Source organism: Xiphophorus hellerii, chromosome 8 (genome assembly GCF_003331165.1).
Source record: "Xiphophorus hellerii strain 12219 chromosome 8, Xiphophorus_hellerii-4.1, whole genome shotgun sequence".
NCBI classification, from domain to species: Eukaryota; Metazoa; Chordata; class Actinopteri; order Cyprinodontiformes; family Poeciliidae; genus Xiphophorus; species Xiphophorus hellerii.
The window spans coordinates 7,271,588-7,291,719 of NC_045679.1; the positions used below are offsets into that span (position 1 = coordinate 7,271,588).

At 35.3% G+C, this 20,132-nt stretch overlaps 1 protein-coding gene across 3 annotated transcripts in view; it reads left to right on the top strand.

The window, feature by feature from the left end:
• Positions 1-20,132, top strand: part of whrna (whirlin a) — a 141,984-nt gene that overhangs the window by 103,557 nt on the left and 18,295 nt on the right. For 2 of the 3 annotated variants that reach the window (XM_032570212.1, XM_032570214.1), the window contains exons 4-8: positions 6,240-6,448; positions 8,363-8,399; positions 17,647-17,859; positions 18,022-18,243; positions 19,115-19,147. In XM_032570212.1, the coding sequence (XP_032426103.1) occupies positions 6,240-6,448; positions 8,363-8,399; positions 17,647-17,859; positions 18,022-18,243; positions 19,115-19,147 (714 nt within the window). The remainder of the gene's footprint in view (positions 1-6,239; positions 6,449-8,362; positions 8,400-17,646; positions 17,860-18,021; positions 18,244-19,114; positions 19,148-20,132) is intronic. The other variant, XM_032570213.1, reaches the window with a different exon arrangement.

The following is a 20,132-nucleotide window of genomic DNA, read 5'->3' on the forward strand; positions in this document are numbered from 1 at the left end:
TTATAAGTTAGTTTTGTCTTATTTCAGATATTCGCTTTAGAAACTGGACAAAAATAGTCGGTGAGACGGGAACATGCCGCCGCAGATTAATGAGGCGAGAGAAAAGGAGCTGCAGCAGCTAAATGACGGCAGCAGATAGTGACTCACCTTCATCCACATGAGGCTGTTTGAACTTAAAATCTCTACAGGAACGCAGCATGAGGACATTTCCTCGATTTAAGACGAGAGGAAAAAATTAAAGGTTAGGTTTCCGCTAGATTAAGGCTGTGCTGAGAGGAGAGAAGGTGATATTTAAGGTTAAGATGAGAGTAAGTCCTCAGGAAATGAATGTGAGTCGGCGTAATATCCTGAGCCATTTTCACGATGAAGACGTTTACTGGGAGATTAATACATCGAATTGGTGTTATCTGATTTGTTCCTCTGTAATTAATGGAGTGGTTTTAATGACGGTTATAAAACTAAAACAGCGTGTAATTAGAGTCAGGACTACAGTTCTGTTCATTTACAAGATACAGCAGGTGCAAATGAGCTGGCATGGTTAATCTGAGCAGGTTTTATTGGTCCTTAGAGGGAAAAGTCAGGATGTTTGCAACATGTAACACCTTCATGCAGAAATACTAATTATTTATGCATCCAATTTGTTCTAAAAGCCTAAAACTCAATACCACAAAGAACATTTCTTATTAGCCCCACAGGTTTCAAAAAAACTGAAAAAAGTCTTTTTTACTTTTACTTAAAGGAAGGAAAATCAACATTTCCAATATTTTTCTATATTTTATACATTTTTGGTTATTTTCTTTCTTATTACTTTAAAAAATATGAACAAGTTTTTGGGCTTTTTTAAAATAAAGTTACCTGCGTGATTTTTTCCCCCTTTTTTAAAAATACAAATTATGTGTTGCGGTCAGAATTGTCCCCATTATTACGATTTACTGAGTAAAAATACGACATGTTTTAACTCAGCAGTGAACTTTTAAATTTCCCTCATGAGTTCCTGTTGAGCTTTTAGGTATTTACTCAAATAGATGCTTCAAAATAAAGTTTTGAAAACAGATACAATTAAAGATGTTCAGCAATTTTTTGAAGAGAAACTCAAAAACAGGACATACATTTCAAACTATTAAAGTTAATTATGCATAAATTAGAAAAATATGTTATCAAGTAATAAGTAAAACCAAATTATTTTCCCATTTTAATACAGTAAGCTAATAATAGATGCTAAACATTTACGTTAAATTTCCTTCTCATTAGTTGCTCATAAATCACTTCACATTTATATAAAGTAGAGTTTTGATGTGTTGCTGAGCGCTGCAGACATTAACAAGTAACAAATCTTACATATCGTTTGTTTCTGTGTCCAACAGGCTAATGCTAACATTAGCATGTCAGCTGACAGTAGCATGTTTGGTTTATAGTGGAAATGTGTTTTAGCTTGTTATATAACTACATGCTAAGCAGGCAGTGGAAAACAAGCCTTTTACTTTTAAAAATGTTACTTTTTTCAGTAATTTTATGGTACCTGGTAGTTCTAGTTCAATAATCTAATCTAAGGATTTGTGGTTTTGGTATTTGTGGATGTTTCTGTGGAATATAAGTAATATAAGTTTGACTGTTTGCAGAATTTTTCTATCTAACATATTTGAGAGAAAATACAGCTTTGGAAGCTGAAATTATAATGCTAATAGTAACTTTAGCTTCATCAGGTTGGCTAATGTTAGCCGACAGTTGAATGTTCGGATTATATACTAACTAAAATGTGTGTCAGTGTGTTTTGTTAACTAGACACCGTTCATGCATTGGAAAACAAAACTTACTTGAAAAAGGCAAAAGTTTAACTTTTTTACAGTTTTCTCCTACTAGTTCAATGGAAACCATATTTTATTTAGTTAGTCATAACTTTTTAATGTTGGTGGCATAAATTAGTCCATGTTGACTTTATTTATCACAAAATTCAACAAGTAGAGGCAGGAAGCCGTGCAGGTTGTGTTGTCAGAAACTCTTCTATAGATTCCCTAATTATCCAAGTAGAAAAACCATTAAATTTGTTGGACCCTTTCAGCCCTGCTGATTCGCTAATTGAAAAAGTAAATGTCTTTTGACTCTTCAAAATAAATTAAATTGAATCCCTAATCTTTAAAACTCAGCATCAGTTAGCTCTATGTTAATCCATTTCTGTTTCAGGCGACACAAGCTTTATTTTCAGCTGGTGAGGCGGCGTTGTGATAGTAAAATCCCGCCGTTGTGAACGTCAGGATAGCGGCGTGTAAGCCACTAATCCTCCTCCGTATGACAGGCTCACGAAGATTTCCTCCTTATTGTTTCTGTACATATAAAACCTCTGAATTAAAGCCGGTTGCTGCTGTTTTGGGGATGTCCTCAGTTTGACCCCGGACCCCGAGGCAAATAACCCGCCTGCATCAGTTCGCCTGTTAATAGGCTTTCCCGGCGCCGCGGCGCTGCGGCCAGAGGTGCTGCTCGTAACGTTAACAAGGACTGTGTTCCCGCTAAGCCTCCTGGAAGCAGGAACAATATCTGGATGAGCCGGCGGGCTGCAAAGAGGAAAGTGGATTAATAATTGAATTATTTACACCTGTTCTTTCTGCTCGCTGTGGCATGTCAGCTTGTCCTGCTGTGGTTTATCAGGCCGTTGCTGGAATCCGTCGCAGCATCGCAAGCTGAGTTTTTTACTCACTTTGTTCAGGTTCCTGGGCAGACAGTAGCTGGGTTTCCAATAGAAATGTGAGCAAATCTTTGACTCTGTTCTGCTAATATCAGAAAAATAATAATATCACAATAGTGGTGTTTGAAAATGAAATTAAAGTCACATGTAAATAAGTTTGTTCACATGATAAGTTGTTCAAAATTATGGCAGCAACGGATGTAAACAGTTGAGCCAATCAGAGGAGATATCAGTGTCTGATTCAGGTGTTAAGCAACAAGCTCCGCCTACTTTGGAGCCGCTACGTTTGCGGCATTTTGGGGAACTTGTTTTACAGAAGAGCTACAGATTCAACATGTTTGAATTATGCACATATTTTTATGATCTGTCTGATGCTGAGAGCTGCACATTGTCCAAAAAACCCCAAAACAAAACATCCTCCTCCTGCTACTTCCTGTCGTCTTCTTTGTCGTTTCCATCAGTAGTAACATCCTGTTGTTGATCACATGGTTCATATGATGCAAAAAAATTGTTTCCATTGCAGTTTTGTAAAATAAATTTGTTTCAATATGGCTGAAAAACCACCTCATCCCGGCAGAAAACCTTTTATTGGTAAATGTGAGATTTTGTTTTAAATTTCCATTAAGTAAATTTATTTTCAGAAATTCAATTTGCACAATTTTATGGTTAATGGAGATGCAGTTAGTGAGATTTTACGGCAGGATGTTGAGCTTTTATTTTATCATTTATCATGAAAAGTTTTGTACGCCAATAATTTTTACTTGTCGTCATAAATTTTAGTTCATGTAAAAAAAATATTATTTTTACTATTTTCTGCACTGTTTTTTAGGGATGTGCTAATGAAGTAATAATATTTTTATCGGTTTTTATTGAAAATAATTATTTTTAAATCTTGAAAAGAAGTTGAGCAGAAATTGTGACATAAGTAAAAAGTAGATGCGTAAATATGAATAATGTGACACATTTTCTCCTTTTTAAACTTTTTGTTTTTGTCTTTTATTATTATCACAATACTGTAAATATTTGTTGTTTTTAATTTTTCTGGTATTTTACTTGTTTGAAATAAAGGTTGCATTTTATCTGTGTCAATGTGAAAATACGTTCAATATTATTTACAAAATAAGAATAAAGTTTAAGCTTTGCTTCAAAATGGAAAAACTTAAAACTTGTCAGGTTTATGACTAATTTTAGATTTTATTTTAGTTTCTCTTCATTTTTATTTTATCACATGTGTGACAAACTGTGAGCCGATTGATTCTGCAGCTTTGATATCAGAATAAATTATGTAGTATTTTTTTATAAAGCTGAAACTTTATTTGCATATCCACTCCTTTTAAATTAAAAATGTAAATTCAAGCTCGACTTCACAGTAAATGAATCAGATTAAAAACATCCATAACTGGTTTGAATTACTTTAAATGAAAGCAGCTGGACTAAACGGCTTGTAACTAAACTAAAAAGCATCACTTTGTGTTTTAATTTTTAGTAAATATTAATAAGAACTGAGTGCTATTAAGGAAATATTCATAATTTTGCCTTAGTAGTTGCATATTCTTGGTATGTTGCATTTATTCAGCCTGGCTGTGAGTTAACGAGGAAACAAGTGAGTATTTACAACCGAAGCATCTCTTTTCCTTCCTTCAGTTTCTCTACTCCCAAAATGTGAATTTATATCACGAGTTTATTCCACCGCTGAATATTTTAGTGACAAAAGTAATCACCTTCTTCCTACACACATGCACGGCGGCGTGCTGAGTTCAGACAGAGCAGAAGAAAAACGGTTCAGTTTGCGGGTTTTTATTTTCTGGAAACCAAACGAGCCGACAGGAACGTGTGTCTGGTTTTCCTCCAGTAGAGATTTACGTTAAAACGCACAATAAAGCTGGGATGAAGGGGGAATATTTTCCAATTCTCTGTTTAGTTTCTATTGCAAATATCTCAGTACATTTTAAGACAAAACTAATTTGCAAGTAACTTTTCAGTGAGATACAGCAGCTTGGTTTAAGTCAATAATTCATTAATACTGATGAAAACGTGTTGGCTCCACTTGCAGATTTACTAACTGATAAAATCCCAGAAAATGCCAACAGGAATTTTAAAAGTCGACAAGAAACGTAGTAACAATTGTAAAACATTTGACCTTTTTGAACTTTTACAGGTTAAGAATTTAAACTTTTACTGTTGTAGAAAAACCTGAAGTCCCTTCCAAACATTTCAGAAACAATAAAAGAAATTCATACCAAAAATCACAAAACCTGAAGTAACAGATTATTGTAGAACACTGCAAAAACTCAAAGTCTTACCAAGTATTTTTGTGTTTCTGGTGCAAATATCTTAGAAAACTAACCCAGTTTCAACAAGATATAGGAAGTTGTTTTTAGTAAATAATTCTTGCGTATTGATAAAAAATCCCTAATTCAATGGTAGATGTTTTCACTAAAAATGTCTTAAAAGTGACATAAGTTGCCACAGAACTAGCCCTTTTTTATCAATATTTAAGAATTATTTACTGAAAAAAAAGATATCATATCTTTCTGAAACATTACTTGTTTTATTTCAAGTGAACTAAAATATTTTTCATTAAGCGTTAGACTAAAAATACTTAAGATTTTGTGTTTTTACAGTGCAAGTTGTGTGTTTTTGGGGACTTCACTGCAAAAAACAAAACCTTACCAAGTATTTTTGTGAAGTTTCTACTGCGAATATCTTAGTAAACTTGAAATAAGACAAACTAACGTGCTGGTAGTTTGTTTTAAATCAATAATTTCTTAATATTTACGAATATTAAAGTAGTAGCACACTGCAGTATTTTCACTTTTAGTGCACTAGAAATAAGACAAACGTAACTTACAATATGAGGTTGTTTTAAGTAAATACATTTTTGATATTGTTGAAAAAGTGCTAGTCCTACTGGCAGATTATTTCATTTACAATAAGATATTTTCTCCTAATATCAGTTAGACTCAATCTGAAAAGCTTAAATATTTTCAGTAGTTTGTGTATTAAATACATTTAAGTTGCATCAGATCTGCTTGGACCAAATGAGGCTTAAAGATGGCGATGTTGATCTCCCATCCGTTGCTCCCTGTCTGAGCAGAGCAGTGAATTTGTGACTAAAACTCAGATTAGTTTTTACCAACAGTAGAAATATAGGATCCATGTTCCTTCAGGGCAGATCAGAGTCTTGTTCGTCGTATCTACAGAAAAGGCTCATTATTGGCAGCTGAAGGTGCAGTTCACGGTGGTTCTTAGTGTGAACGTTATTACTCTTCCTCTGCAGCCTGAACTCTTTGATCCGAAGATAAATTACTTTTAAAGTCGTTTCAGCTGCATACGAACCAGCAGAGCACATTTAAACCTAATTATTAGCGTCCGGCGAGCCCCGAGCTGCAGCTGCGACAACTGCCTCGCTCTGAATCATTAAACATTTCACACACCTCCACCTCTCTCTGACCTCTCACCTCTGACCCCATGCATGTGACAGTGTCTGCCCGCTCCGCCCTCGCCGCCTTGCTCAGCCCCTCCCACCACGCCTCTCTTCTCCGCTCCGTCCCCGCAGGTCGGCGACCAGATCCTGGAGGTCAACGGCCACAACTTCCTGAGCATCCCGCACGACGAGGCCGTCCGCGTGCTGAAGTCGTCGCGCCACCTCATGATGACGGTGAAGGACGTGGGACGGCTGCCGCACGCCCGGACGGTGGTGGGGGAGACCAAGTGGATCGCCAGCTCGCAGATCGCAGAGAGCTCCGCCAACAGCAGCGTGGCCAGGTCAGCGTCCGCCGATGGATTGTGATCTGGTTTCCTGACGGGTGTCCAAACTTGGGCCTAATCTGTGAGGTCAAAATGACTCCCTGGCCAAAAAAGTAATGGTTAACAAGTTAACACCAACACACAAAAAACAATGAAAAAAGAAACAAAATGGTAACTTTTTAGGCCAAACTCTTTTGTGATATGGCCTGTGACCTGCGAGGTCAAATTGGATCCCTGGCCAAAAACGTAACGGGAACGAAAAGAACAAAAATAAATGAAAAAAGTAACAAAATACAGATTTTTTTTTAGGCCAGAGGTATTCAGACTTATATTCAGACTTATAGGCCAAAACTATGAAGTCAAATTGACTCCCTGGTCAAAAAAGTAACGGGGAAGAATGGAGCCAAAATACAGATTTTTTTTATACAGCTTTAGAAATACATTAAAAATGCAAATAAATAATTTACTGGTTAATAGGAGATTTTTACATGCAGATTTTGGACCATGTGAAGCCATAAAGAGGAGATTTTGGTAGAACATATTTACAGACAATTTCTTTTAATCTTAGATGCAAAATGTATGTTTTGTGTTCTTTCTGCAGATTTTCTGAGTCTGTATATTCAAGTTAACGATTAATCGATTACTACAGATTAGTTGACAATTATTTTAGTAATCGATTAATCACAAATAATCCGATTAATCGTTTCAGCCTTACTGTATTGCATTGTTAAATGAGTAAAAATGCAGATTAATTTCTTTTTTTACACCTTTAAAGTGATAGTAATTTAACTTAGAGTACAAAACTGATTCATGCTCAAGTTGTGTCAAAAATAATACCTGCACAGGAAATATGTTATTTAATGACTGTTCACTTTTTTTGTATTTTGTAATTTATTCTCACATTCTTTGAGGGTATTTTAGGAAAATTAGAAAATAATATACTTTTAAAGCATCAGCTGGTTAAATTTAAATCTTTAAACCAAATGTTTTAGTACATTACTAGTAGGAGTAAAGTGAGTTTTGGCTTATAATGCTTCCTCACAGTATTTATTTTATTTTAGAAAACTGTCACCAGCATTAACCCCCTTTAACCATTTCAGAGAGATGGAGAGAAAGAGATGAAATAATGTTGTTTTGTGGTTTACATTTCCGTGTCTGAGCTCTGAATGTATGGAGAAAAATGCCTTGGAGACATTTTTACGCTTCGTGTTGCAGTTTCTCTGTGAACAACAGTTTCTGCCACATTTCAGAGACACAAAAGCTGTGATGAAGACTTAAAATGAGAGGCGCTGCGCATTCATGAGGCTGTGATGGATGAGAAACGTGTTACAAAAGATGAAAAGCTGCCAGTCATTCAAATGTTCTTTTCATCTTAAATTTAAAATATGTGCATAGAAAGCTGAGCTCAGATCAATTTGTTTTAATTTTTTATTAAAGTGAGTATTATTTTTTTACATGTGTACAGATTGCGTTAAGTTTTACTAAGTTTGATCTATATAAGGTACTTAATATATTTTTTATAAACATGGGTGAATTTAAGTCAGTCAAATGATAGCACAAAAAATAAAAATGGAAGTCTAGTTTTAAATACGATACCTGCAAAAAACAGTAAAAAAATAAAACATTTTAAATAAGTTTTTATATTAAATTAGATTAATTTGTGGCAGTTAGGATGTCTGAATAAATTCCCAAAATAATTTTTTTCTCTTACTAGAGATTTTATACAAGAATATTTTTATGTTCATTTTTTTTGTTTAATTAGTGAAAAAAAGAAAAAGTAAAAGGTTAGTTGTTATATTTTGATAATCTCAGCATAATCACTTTTAAAAGATAAAAGTGATTTTTTGAAAGTATATCTAAAAAATGTAGCATAACCTCAGTAATGTTTTCTCCTGTAATCATCAGTTTTTCTTTTTGTTTGTTTCTCTTTAGCTTTTCTGTGGATCAAGGAGCTTCTGCAGCAGGAAAGGTGAGATTTTCACCTGTGATCTGAACAAACATTTTATACCATGTTTATTACCAGTGACGTGATTTTATCTTAAACAATGATCTCATAAACCACACAGTCTCTCCTCTGCTGCTGTAATGTTTGCATGAAGTCACACAAATAAGCAGCAGGAAAACCAACATATTTGATAAATATTTATCCATTTGATTTGTTATTTTACATGTTTTGAAATCACAGAGTTTATCAGTTTCGTATATTTCCTCTTTGGTGGTAATTCTCTGCTGTAGCTGCATAATGTGATTAGCATTTCATTCACCGGTGAAATGCTAGCAATCAAAAATGGGAGCCATTGTTTCCTTAAACTAAACTTTATTTGCTCTCAGCGGGGGTATTAATACTTTTTTTTAGTTAGCTGTAGCTTAAGCTAAATAATTTTCCTACGTTTACAAAGTAAACAAATTACACTTTAAATGCTGCATTGGTAACCAAAACATTCTCCTCATGCACATAGCTAACATGCTATTGTTGCTATTGCTAGCTGTTGTTGCTAATATCAACTAATCGGGGCAATGAGTCATTAGCATTTTAGGTATTGGTCACATAAGCAGTTATTAGCGTAGTACATAGGCTTAATTTATGTAAGCTAACATGCTATTCTTGGCGAGGAAGCTAATGCTATCATATTAGCAAACTTTACTATAAAATCAGCTCTTAGCGAAACACTGTTACTGTTAGCTAGCATGCTAATTTTACCATGTTTGCATCAACCCAAAACAATCTTATTTTTTCATGATTTTATCATTATAAATAATTAAAACCATTCTTCACAGGATAAATCTGGTTCTGTTTGACTCCAACTAAACCAGTAAACAACTAACTGGTTATTTTCAGAACCAGTAATTTAGTAATTATTTGTTTACATTTACGGTTGGTATTTTTTTCTAAGAATAAAAAAGGAATTATTAATAAATAAAATGTCTATAATACATGTAATTAATCACAAGTTAATGTTGGGGCTATTAAGTACATTTTTAACTCAATTAATCAAGAATCAATGATTGTTTGAGACTAAAAATATTCTGTAGTTTCTACCACTGTTGATATATTTTTGACTGACATTATTGATCTTATATAATTTATATATATGATTTTAATCACGGCCTGCTGTCAATATTTACTTCTGTACATTATATTTTAGACACGTTTCATTAATTTTTAATTGAGAATGCTAAAAATACGTAAAACTAAAATTAAAGCCAAATAATTGGCATCAAGCCAATTCATGTCAGTTTTTTCCCAAATTATTGCAACAGTTTAAATACCTTCTGTAACAAAATTATTGCGAATTGTAGCAATTTAAAAGCAAAAAATGTAATAAATGACAGGAATCCCAGTGATGAACCTTGTGGAACCCCACAATAAATTTGTTATAGATTTGTGACTCAAATAAAAGTAAAACTGCAACAACTGCAAAATATTTTACCAACAAATCACATCATTTATTTTACCTTATTTAAATTTAATTAAAATTAACTTTGTAATTATATGGTTCCAGTTTCTTTTCGATATTTAACGAGGTGAAATACTTTTTAAAGATGTAGAAATTCACCTAATTTTCTTCATTTTCTGAATCTGTAGTTATTCACAAAGTATCTTTGTAACAAAATAATTCACTGACACTCTCTAAAGTATATTTAAATGTTGCTAATTTATCCAAAAGCAACTCTTTTGTCGAGTTTATTCATCTGACGTTAGATATGTGAACATTTTCAAACGGTTAGTTGCTGATATAACAGAAAGCGAAACCCTGGAATAATTTCACATTAATGTAGCGATATTAAATCAGACTGAAACATTTCATGATTGCATGGATGAGCAGCAGCTCAAGGTTAGAGTGGAGCTAATGGGACCGCTGGCGATTTAACATTAAAAACTGCAGTAATATAAACCTTTTGCTCTAAATACAATGTTTCAGAGATCACTGTTGCGTGGCAAACTTTTTAAAATCTAAGCAAATATTCCCCGAAGCCGTCGCTGATTATCTCAGCAGATCCACCACTTTCCCTCCGCTTTGACTTTGGCTGCGACTTTGTGAAGAAAATGTCGAAATGGCAGGAAAGTTGGAAGCGACAGCAGCTGACGGCAGCGAAGAGCAAGGTGGGAAGGAGAGCTCACTTTTTATTACGGAGACTCTGATGGACAGTTTGGGTCCAACAGAACCGGGACGCCGCAGTGAAGGAGGCTGGGTGTGTGAGAAACTGATAAAAGTTTCAAATTTAAATTTATTTATCGGTTTTGTTTAGAAGTGGTGTCTAAACATTATGTTAAACGCACTTGGGGAAACAAAAAAGACATTTTAAACAAACATTTTGTGCTTTTTTATATTTTTTATTTGCTCAAAACTAAATTATTATTAAAATCAACAAAATAGCGTTGTTGTTTTTTTTTTATAATTTTAGCTACAGAACATAAGAAGATTCACTTTTGGTTATAGTTGCTCCAAAATAAGTAAGATGAATATAAAAACTTCATATTTTAAGATTATATTTGTGGCCCCACATATTTCCATGTACATTCTTTATTTTGTTTTTATCATTATAAATTTTATATTACTGTTATATTTATACATTTATATTTAACACTTTGAATTGGAGTTGCTTGTCAACAAATAAGCAATTTCCCTTTGAGGATCAATAAGGTATTTTTTTAATTTATCTGTAAAACAAACAAAAACAAAGAAACAGTAGTACCAAAACATGAAAACCTGTCCATAAATCTTTAAGTCTTTATGGACTTAAAAATTTCAGTCCATAAAGATGGACAGTATAATTTGCTGTTTCATTTGTTTGTTTGTTTTCAAAGGAAAGTTATTTAAAATTTTCACCAAACATTTCTGCTAATTAGCAAACTTTGTTGTGTCTATAGTGGATAAATGCTAATTTATTACCAGTTGGATGGATGAAGTTTATATATATTTGTGAAGATATAAGTCCTGAATTCCTTTCTTAATGGTATTAAAAAGTCTTAAATGTAGTTGAAAGCTGCAGAAACCCAGTCATTAGAAAGTTATGCTTACTTTGAGTTTAAAATAGACAAATAACATCCCTCTGGTTTCTAGACCAATCAAAACCCGAGAAAAAGAAGAATGCATCATGGCTGCCAACCAATCAGTGACATAAAATACCCATGCAGATTGTCAACAAACCCACAGAAAATAGAAAACTGACAAATATTTGCAAGATTAAAGCAGAAGCAGGTTGATCAAAATGTCTGATTTGCTGGTTAATATTAAATGTGGCAGTAATTTCTGATTTTAAAGACATTTTTCACAAACACTGGTTTGGTTATTGTGTTTTTTTATCCACTTTGGATAAAATCTGGCTGTGATTTCCTGTTTCACCTGGCTCCATTTTTAGTTTGTAATCTTTGGCAGCATTTCAGGATGTGGGAATAGTTAACACTGCAACAAGTTTGTGTTATAAAATGTTAATGATTTGGCAAAGAGAAGGCAAATTGTATGAATTTTTTATATTTGAGTGAGTAGAAAGCCTGCTTTTAAACTTTGTGGGCATGTTTCGGGAAGAGCTATTCATCTCCTCGGATGACAAGTCCCTCCTACACAAACCCAGAACCATAAACGCTTTTCCTTGATTGGTGTGGAAAAATGAAACTGGATCGCCACCAAGCCCTTAAAGACGGAGCAGAACACCAACGCTGACTGCAGCTATTCACCGCTTCCAGCTCTGTTCTCATGCTGGGAAAAGTTTTCTGCTGTCTTTGAATTTCCGAGTGTTTCTTCTTCTTTCTGCTTCTTTTTAAATAAATATTCAGTTAATCTGAACTCTATCCCTGTATCTTCCACTACATTATATCTTAAAATATATGGCAGTCGTAACTATTTCATAAACCAAAATATTGAGAGCATTTTGAAAATGTTTCACTACATTTAATCAATTAATCGTGATTAATCAATTATTGAAATACTTGTCAGCTAATTCAGTTATTTATGACTTGTTAACTGGAGTATACAGACTTTTAAAAACAGGAATTTTCTAAAAATCAACACAGTCAGAGCTGTAATTAAGCCAGAACTGAATACAAATATCAACATTTTGCATTAAAGATTTAAAAAAGTCTACACTAAACAAATGCTGTTTTCAATTTTATGTAATAAAATTTCTATTTTCTAATTTTAAAAAGGGATTGATTAATTTGTTTATTTGAATTTCTAATACTGCATGAAAAAGGGTTTTTTGGTGAAATAAAACATCTGTAGAATGTGCCAATTTTCTCATTCGATTAATCATTTAATACTTAGTACAATCGATTAATCAAATACTAAAATAATTCTTAGTTGCAACACTAAAATATATTACAGTATATCACATAAATATATATATTATAATACATTATATAATAATACATTTCACAATATATGAATACATATGAAATATATTGTCACTTTTTGTTGCTAAGGGTTCCTTTAGCAATTTGTTGCTAACCAGCTAGCTTAAATTGGCTAGAAGATTGTGACATGAATTAATCTTGGTATATTGTTAAAATACATATTTTAACACATTTCTAATATTACATGAAATAATTAATTTAATTGGTAAAATGAAAAATCTGCAGAATGAGCCAATTTTCTCATCCAATTAATCATTAGTACAATCGATTAATCGATTACTAAAATAGTCATTAGTTCCAGACCTAAAAGATATATTATATCATTTAAATATGTATAGTATTTTATAATGTATACATGTAATATTATGTACATATTGTAATAAATGAGCACACATACATTTTGTTGCTAAGGGTTTCTTTAACGCTCTGTTGCTAAACTAGCTAGCTTAAATCTGCTGGGTACAGACATCAGGAAGAAGATTGTGTCAACTTGAAGTAATCATGGTATAAAATGCAGCAAGAGGAAAATGAAATGCTGCAGTTTTCATGAAGAAGCTCAGAACGAGCCACTGAACAGGCTGCTTTGTGCTAGCATGATGGAGCAAGTCTGGGGGCATTAAGGGGAAGATGTATAGCGCTAGGGCTTCTGGGCTTAGCAGAAAGGAGCAATGCGATAACTCAAGGCGCTGCCGCTCCTCCATGTGTGTCAGGCAGCCCGTGTTGGAGTCGACCCCCACAGCTAACCTCCCACCGCCGCAGCATCAATATTTATCTGCAGGTGGGTACACCGCTTAAACAAGCAACCAGGTTTCCGTCTCTGTCAGTTCTGAACTACATTTAGCCGTGCTCCACCTCCCTCCTAAGTGGAATTGCAGCCTAAAGGCCAAAGCAGACAGATAAGCTAATTAATTAAGTGTAGGTCACACAGCAATTTTCAATCATTAGTTTCCCCCTGAACCCATTTGGGAGCTGATCTGCAGCAAATGAATGTGGTTTGAGAGACACCAGAATGATTCAGAGCAAAGGATGAGCACAAAGTTGGTCAGGGTTTGTTGCTGGAGATTTTTACATCTCCTTGTTTCAGAATCACATCCAGATTATGTCTGAAAGTGGTTGAAACATGAATGGTATGGTTGGAACCAGTGGTGGGCTAATTTTAGCTTAGCGCTTTTGCTAACCTTGAAAACATGTAGCGCACTCAGCTTCCACAAAATTACTTTTTCTGGGTAAGTACAGATTTAATTGGCTGCTTTGTAAAATTTCTATTGAATAAAGTTTAACCTCTGTGTTGAAGTTTTGTTTACTACATTTTTAGAATACTTTAGCGCTTTATGAACAAAATAAGAGGAATCATGGATGTTTATACCCATTTTTAAGAACTTAAAATTACCAAAAATATGTTTTATTTCTAAAAAATCAACAGTTTTTTTCTTTAAATGCTACACCAATAACATAATTATTTTATTGCAGAGTTGGGCACACTAACAAGGGAACAAATTTTTTATTTAGCGCTTTTGCTAACTTTAAAAAAATGGTTAGCACACTTAGCTTCCCCTAAATTAATTTATCAGAATAAATCCTAAAACGCTACTTTACTTGGCTATTTTGTAAAATTTCAGTTGACAACTGTGTTGAAGTTTTGGTTATGGACTATTAAGAATACTTTAAGTAGTTAGACATTTATATTCATGCTCTTATTTTGAAGTGTGAAAACTATTTACACAGCAGTTTCTTTTCCTCTCTTATCGTTTTCTTTCTTCCTTTCCTAACTTACTCTGTTGCACACAAGAAACACTCAGGAACAAAATAAGACACAGGCAGTAGAGAACATGTTGTAAACATGAATAAAACATCGCAGGGCTTCAGGGAACATTTAAAATATCATGTAAAAATAGAGAGTTGTTCCCTTTCAAGGTTAGATAAAAGCCTCCTTCCAACACAAATCTCCACTCACAGCATTCACACTGCATTTTCGTAGGAAATGTAAATATTACTAGTTTGAATTGAAGTTAGCGGTTTAGCATTAGCTTCTGTAGCACTTTAGCATTAGCTTAGCTAATGCCTCTGGTTCCTAAAGGCCAGATTTTGCACTGAACGCAGCAGCACTGAGGTTCAACAGAGATATTTTAGTCTTGATAATAATCATCTCACAAAGCTTTCATATTGTTACACACTTTCTTCCAATCTTAATACAGTCCTAATTCCCTTAAATTGAAGTTAGCGCTTTAGCATTAGCTTCCATAGCACTTTAGCAATAGCTAAACATTCATATTGTTACATCTGACCATCCTTCCAACCCTATTGCAACTGTAATTCAATACTAATCCCAGATGATAACATTCTCATTGCATTTTTGCAGGAAATGTAAATGTTTTTAGTTTGAATTGAAGTTGGCACTTTAGCATTAGCTTGTGTAGCACTTTAGCAGTAGCTTAGCCAATACCACTGTTTCCTAAAGGCCAGATTTTGCCCTTAACGCAGCACTGAGGTTCGATAGAGAGGTTTTAATATTTCATACAGTCTTGATAATCATCTCACAAAGCTTTCATATGGTTACATCCCTTCCTTGTCTGCTCAGAGGCCTTATTTGCTTGGCATACTGATGAATTGTTTGGCATTGAGCAGCCTGGACTGTAAATGAGTGCAGCGATGGAGCTGATCCAGCTTCAGCCATTTACACAGGACATCCATTCACTGGAAAACCGCATCCTCACGGTTAAAGTTCCCCACGTCTTATTAGCAGGTAACTCCAGGTGTTCCGCTCCAGCTGAGTGACACCGATTTATTTTTTTAAACCTCCCTGAAGTGTCAATCCGCTGCGTAATCTGACAGCAATAGGCCGCTCACATTCCCAGTGTGGTCCTGTCGCTTCGCTCCGCTGCGCCCTTGAGTTAAGTAACCAGAGCACAGGAGCTTTAAAGGAATCCTCGTGGTAAGCACTCCGGTTATTAGGATTCAGGCAGCGCAACGGCTCAATTCACCTTGGCCATGTCAATTTTTTGGCTGCGCTCAAACGGGGGGGAACCTGCGACAACCACAGCTGATAATGACAGCGAGAGTTGAAGATGAGGTGGGAAGGAGAAAAGAGAGACGTAGGAAGGTTGCACCGGCTCTGTTTCCTCCTTTTGTTTTCATCTCTGCAAACAGAGTCAGGCACAGACCCCGAAGCGTTGACTTTGAAGTGGTGTCTTTGATTAAGGAGTTAATTAAAGAATAGCTGCTTGTAGGCAAGAAGATAACAGAGAGGGGGGGAGAAAATATGCGGGAAAAGGAGGAGATATGGAGCCGTGAAGCGATATTGACAGCTCAGAAGTTTCTGGATGACAGAGACGCCATCTGGCGCAACGTTGACAGCTGTAACAAGGAGGGAAAAAATCCCGGCTGCCCACATGTGTGAACATCACAGCTTCTGTTCAGCAGCAAGCTGCAGTGCGAGTGCAACCAGGATAATGATAATGAATGAGGGGAAACAGGGAGACGCAAGTCTGAGGGTAATTTATACATTTGGAATGAAAGTACAGTTCCAGTGTAAGTTGGTGACGTTTATTTTTGATTCAATTTATTTCCTCTTGTTCTTTTATTGTTATTCTCTTTGCCCTCCTTATTCATCTATGTAGGTGGTGGTTAAACTTCCGCTAATGCGCTAATAGCAGAGCTAACTTTGATATTGCTCAGCTCTTAGCTTCTCCTAAATTAATCATATAAATTGTAACGTGTATCATTGACACATTGTAGGTATCAACATGTCTGAATTTAGCGCTTTAGCATTAGCTTTCGCTACATATTATGTTGCTGTAGCACTTTAGCATTAGCTTTTGCTACATATTATGTTGCTATAGCAATTTAGCATTAGCAGAACTAATGTTTATGACTTCTGCTTTGCAGTTAGCACGACTAAGTTTTTAATTAGCAATGCCCACCACTGCATTTAGGCAGTGATATACTAATGTAAATTTTTTATGCCGTAATAGGAGAGCTAAGTTTTTGCTTATCAGTTTAGCATTTTTGCTAACTTTGAAAACGTTTTGCACATCTAACTTGTCCTCAATTAGTTTACTGAGTTAAAAATCTGTTCTAAAAATCACTTCTTGAATTGCAAACCATGCAGGAAGGAGCATTATAACAATTTTGACCCTGTTGAGGGCGATACATTATGTTTTAACACATATTGTGTCGTTATCAACATGGTTGAGTTTAGTGCTCTAACATTAGCTCCCGCTAAATACCACATAGCGCTTTAGCATTAGCGGATCTAATGTTTATGATTATTGCTTTACTGTTTGTCCACCTAACGTTTTAGTTAGTGGCATCAAAATTCACCTCGTTTCCAGATGACATCGTGTTATATTTATCAGGCAATAACTTTAAAGGGCCATGAAATTCTCAAGAAAGAGCTGGAAATAAATTGATTACATCAAAATAGAATATTTAGGAAAAGCAAATACAGATCAGTTCTGAAAGGTGAAAACATGAAACCAGAAATCAGAGATTATGTAGGAAGCTTCATACAAATAAGGTAAAATATCTTAAATTAATGCATTTTATGTTTATATAATTTTTAAAAATGATTTAACAGACGATTTTATTAGTTAATTTTCAGTGAATTTTTATTTATTCATTAGTTTCAAGGTATTTCTGTTTCCATCATTAACAGAAGGGTATCAAAGGTTTTGTCTCTTTATATGATGTTTTTTAAAACCTTTAACCTGCAGAAGAGATAACCACTGAGAAATATTTGTTGCTTTATTGATATTAGTAGTTGGTCAATTTATTCATGCTAGGAGCAAAAAAAATAAAAATAAATCCAGAAAGGTCTGACCATAAAAGGTTTGTGTTTTGTCTTTTCTTCCACTGACTGCAGCCCGGGTTCTATAAGGGCGTTGCCGGCTCTCAGGTGACCCTGTCCAGCCTGGTCAACCAATCCCGCGCCATGCTGGAGGAGCAGGCGCGCCACCTGCTGACCGAAGCCGAGCGTCAGACCATGAGCTACTACGTGGAGGAGTACAGGGACGGACACATCGGCATCGAGCCGCTGGTCATGGCGCTGTTCGAGCTGCTCAACACGCACGCCAAGGTGGGTTAGAGGATCGATTTCTGTACCTCTGATGTTTGAACTGAAGCTTCCTGAGATTTAAAACCGTGGCTTTTTGATTTCCATCGTCTTCATCATGTTTAACGCTGGACAAATTGATTCAAAGTTGCTACTTCATGCGTCTGCTTCTCTGTGTTTGCTCAGTTTTCCCTCCTGTCGGAGGTGAGAGGGCTGGTCACGCCGCAGGACCTGGAGCGCTTCGACGGGCTGGTGCTGCGGCGAGAGATCCAGGCCCTGAAGGCGCGGCAGGGGACGGCGGGCGCCGCCAACGCTCAGCCGGACCGCCTGTCCATGGTGTCGTTTCCAGACACGCTGACGTCGTCATCAGCCAGCTTCCTGACCAACACAACACTCAGCTCTGCGCGGGTAGGCCAGCTTTACCAAGCTGTATCTTTTAGAGGGGACCTGTTGTGATAAATTCACATTTTGTCTGTTTTTGTGCTTCCATTTGGGTCTTGAATGCTTCTGAAATTAACACGAGCATTTTTATAAATCAGTAGGTTAAAGTTTTTTAGTGTCTAAAAAAGAGTCGTTTCAAAAACCTCCCATTTGTTAAGTCACACGTTTTCTGTTCGTGTCGTTATTTTTTTATTTTTAAGCAGTTTTGAGGCGCTGAGGGGAAACTTGAAACTGCTGCTGAGTCAGTTACTCAGCAGGTTGTTGCTAGGCAACCAAAGTTGGGGGAAGGGGAACTTGAAACTGCTTCCTGCCCGGCAGGTTGTTGCTAGGCAACCAAAGAGCGAGTGAGCCAGTTGATTCCACCAAGCTAGGTTAGCTAGCTGAAGCATTTCCTCTGCCTACATCTCCCAGAATGCTGTGCGGCAAATATTCTATATATTGAATACTAAATATTCTATCAGATTTATTATCTATTGATATTGATCACATGTCTATCGTGATATATATTATTGATTTATTGTCCTAAGCTGATAAATGGCTGAAAAGTTAATTCTCCACAGAAGGTTGTTTCCATTACTTTTGCTTTTTTATGATTTTGTATCATTTTATCACTGATTCTCAGTAAACTTTCCGTTCAGCTTGTTGTTTTTATTTTCCTATCATCTTCTGTTTGCCTCACGCTGCTTCAGATCGTCATCATTTCCAGTATTTTTGTAGAATATCTGTTTCGTAAAGACGCTGTTCTGATGCCGCATTTCATTTTCCACCTGCGGATGTTTTATGGGTTTTCATTCCCCCAGTTTGTTGCTTTTAACCCGACCCGTCTCCCCTTCCGTAGGAGAGGCTGCTGTGGCTGATAGACATGATGGAGGTAGGATCTGCTGCTGAACATGATGAATGGCTTCCATCGCCAATGCAGAACAAACACCAGAACGACACAATTTAACGTCCCTGAGGCGAATCAAAAACACCAACACACTGATTCCCATCTCACTTTGTGCTTTTGCAGTGGCTTTGTTTGCTGTGTTTTTTATCCTTCTTGGCTTTTTGTTTGCTCTCATTGCTTACAAAATCAGAATATGCAGTAAATTATAGGTTATGAATAGCAAAAAGAGTCTATTATATAAGAAGATCTAAGACCAGCATGCAAAGTAACTTTTCCACTTTTTTAGAGTTATTATTCTACAATGTTTTATTAGGGTCAGAAAAAAATAATAATTACCAAAATAATCAAATTACGAGTTGAAAAACTATAAGAAGAAATCATAATAAGAAAATAAAGTGATAATAGAAGGACTAATAATACAAGAATAAAATTGAACAACAGTCAAAATACGAGAAAAAAGTTGTAATAATACAAAATAGTCATAATTATGAGAATAAATTTGTAACAATACGAGAAAAAAACTAGTAATGATACAAGAATAAAGTCAAATGTGACAGAAGTCGTGACAAAATGTCACAGTATTCTTAGAATAAAGTTGAAAGAAAGAAGTATGAAAGAAAAGTAGTAGTTCTGAGAATATATTCATATGACAGTATAAAGTCATAATAACAACAGAATAATATCTTAGTAACATGAGAATAAAATCTTAATATCCTGAGAATAAAATCTGGGTTCATATCAGAACAGTTTCATCGTCCGTCTGAATCAATTCTGGGTTTTTAGGAGAAACAATTTGTTTCCTTTCGTTCCATTTCTTCAGGGTTTCATTAATCATTTTCCGTCTCTGCCAAATCCAGCCGGGCGCTTTATTACCAAAAAACCAAATATGACCGCAGTCATTACCTGAGGTCCATTCCATCGCTGCGTTGGTGCCACCAACCAAATGATCTTAATACATCTCACATGCAGC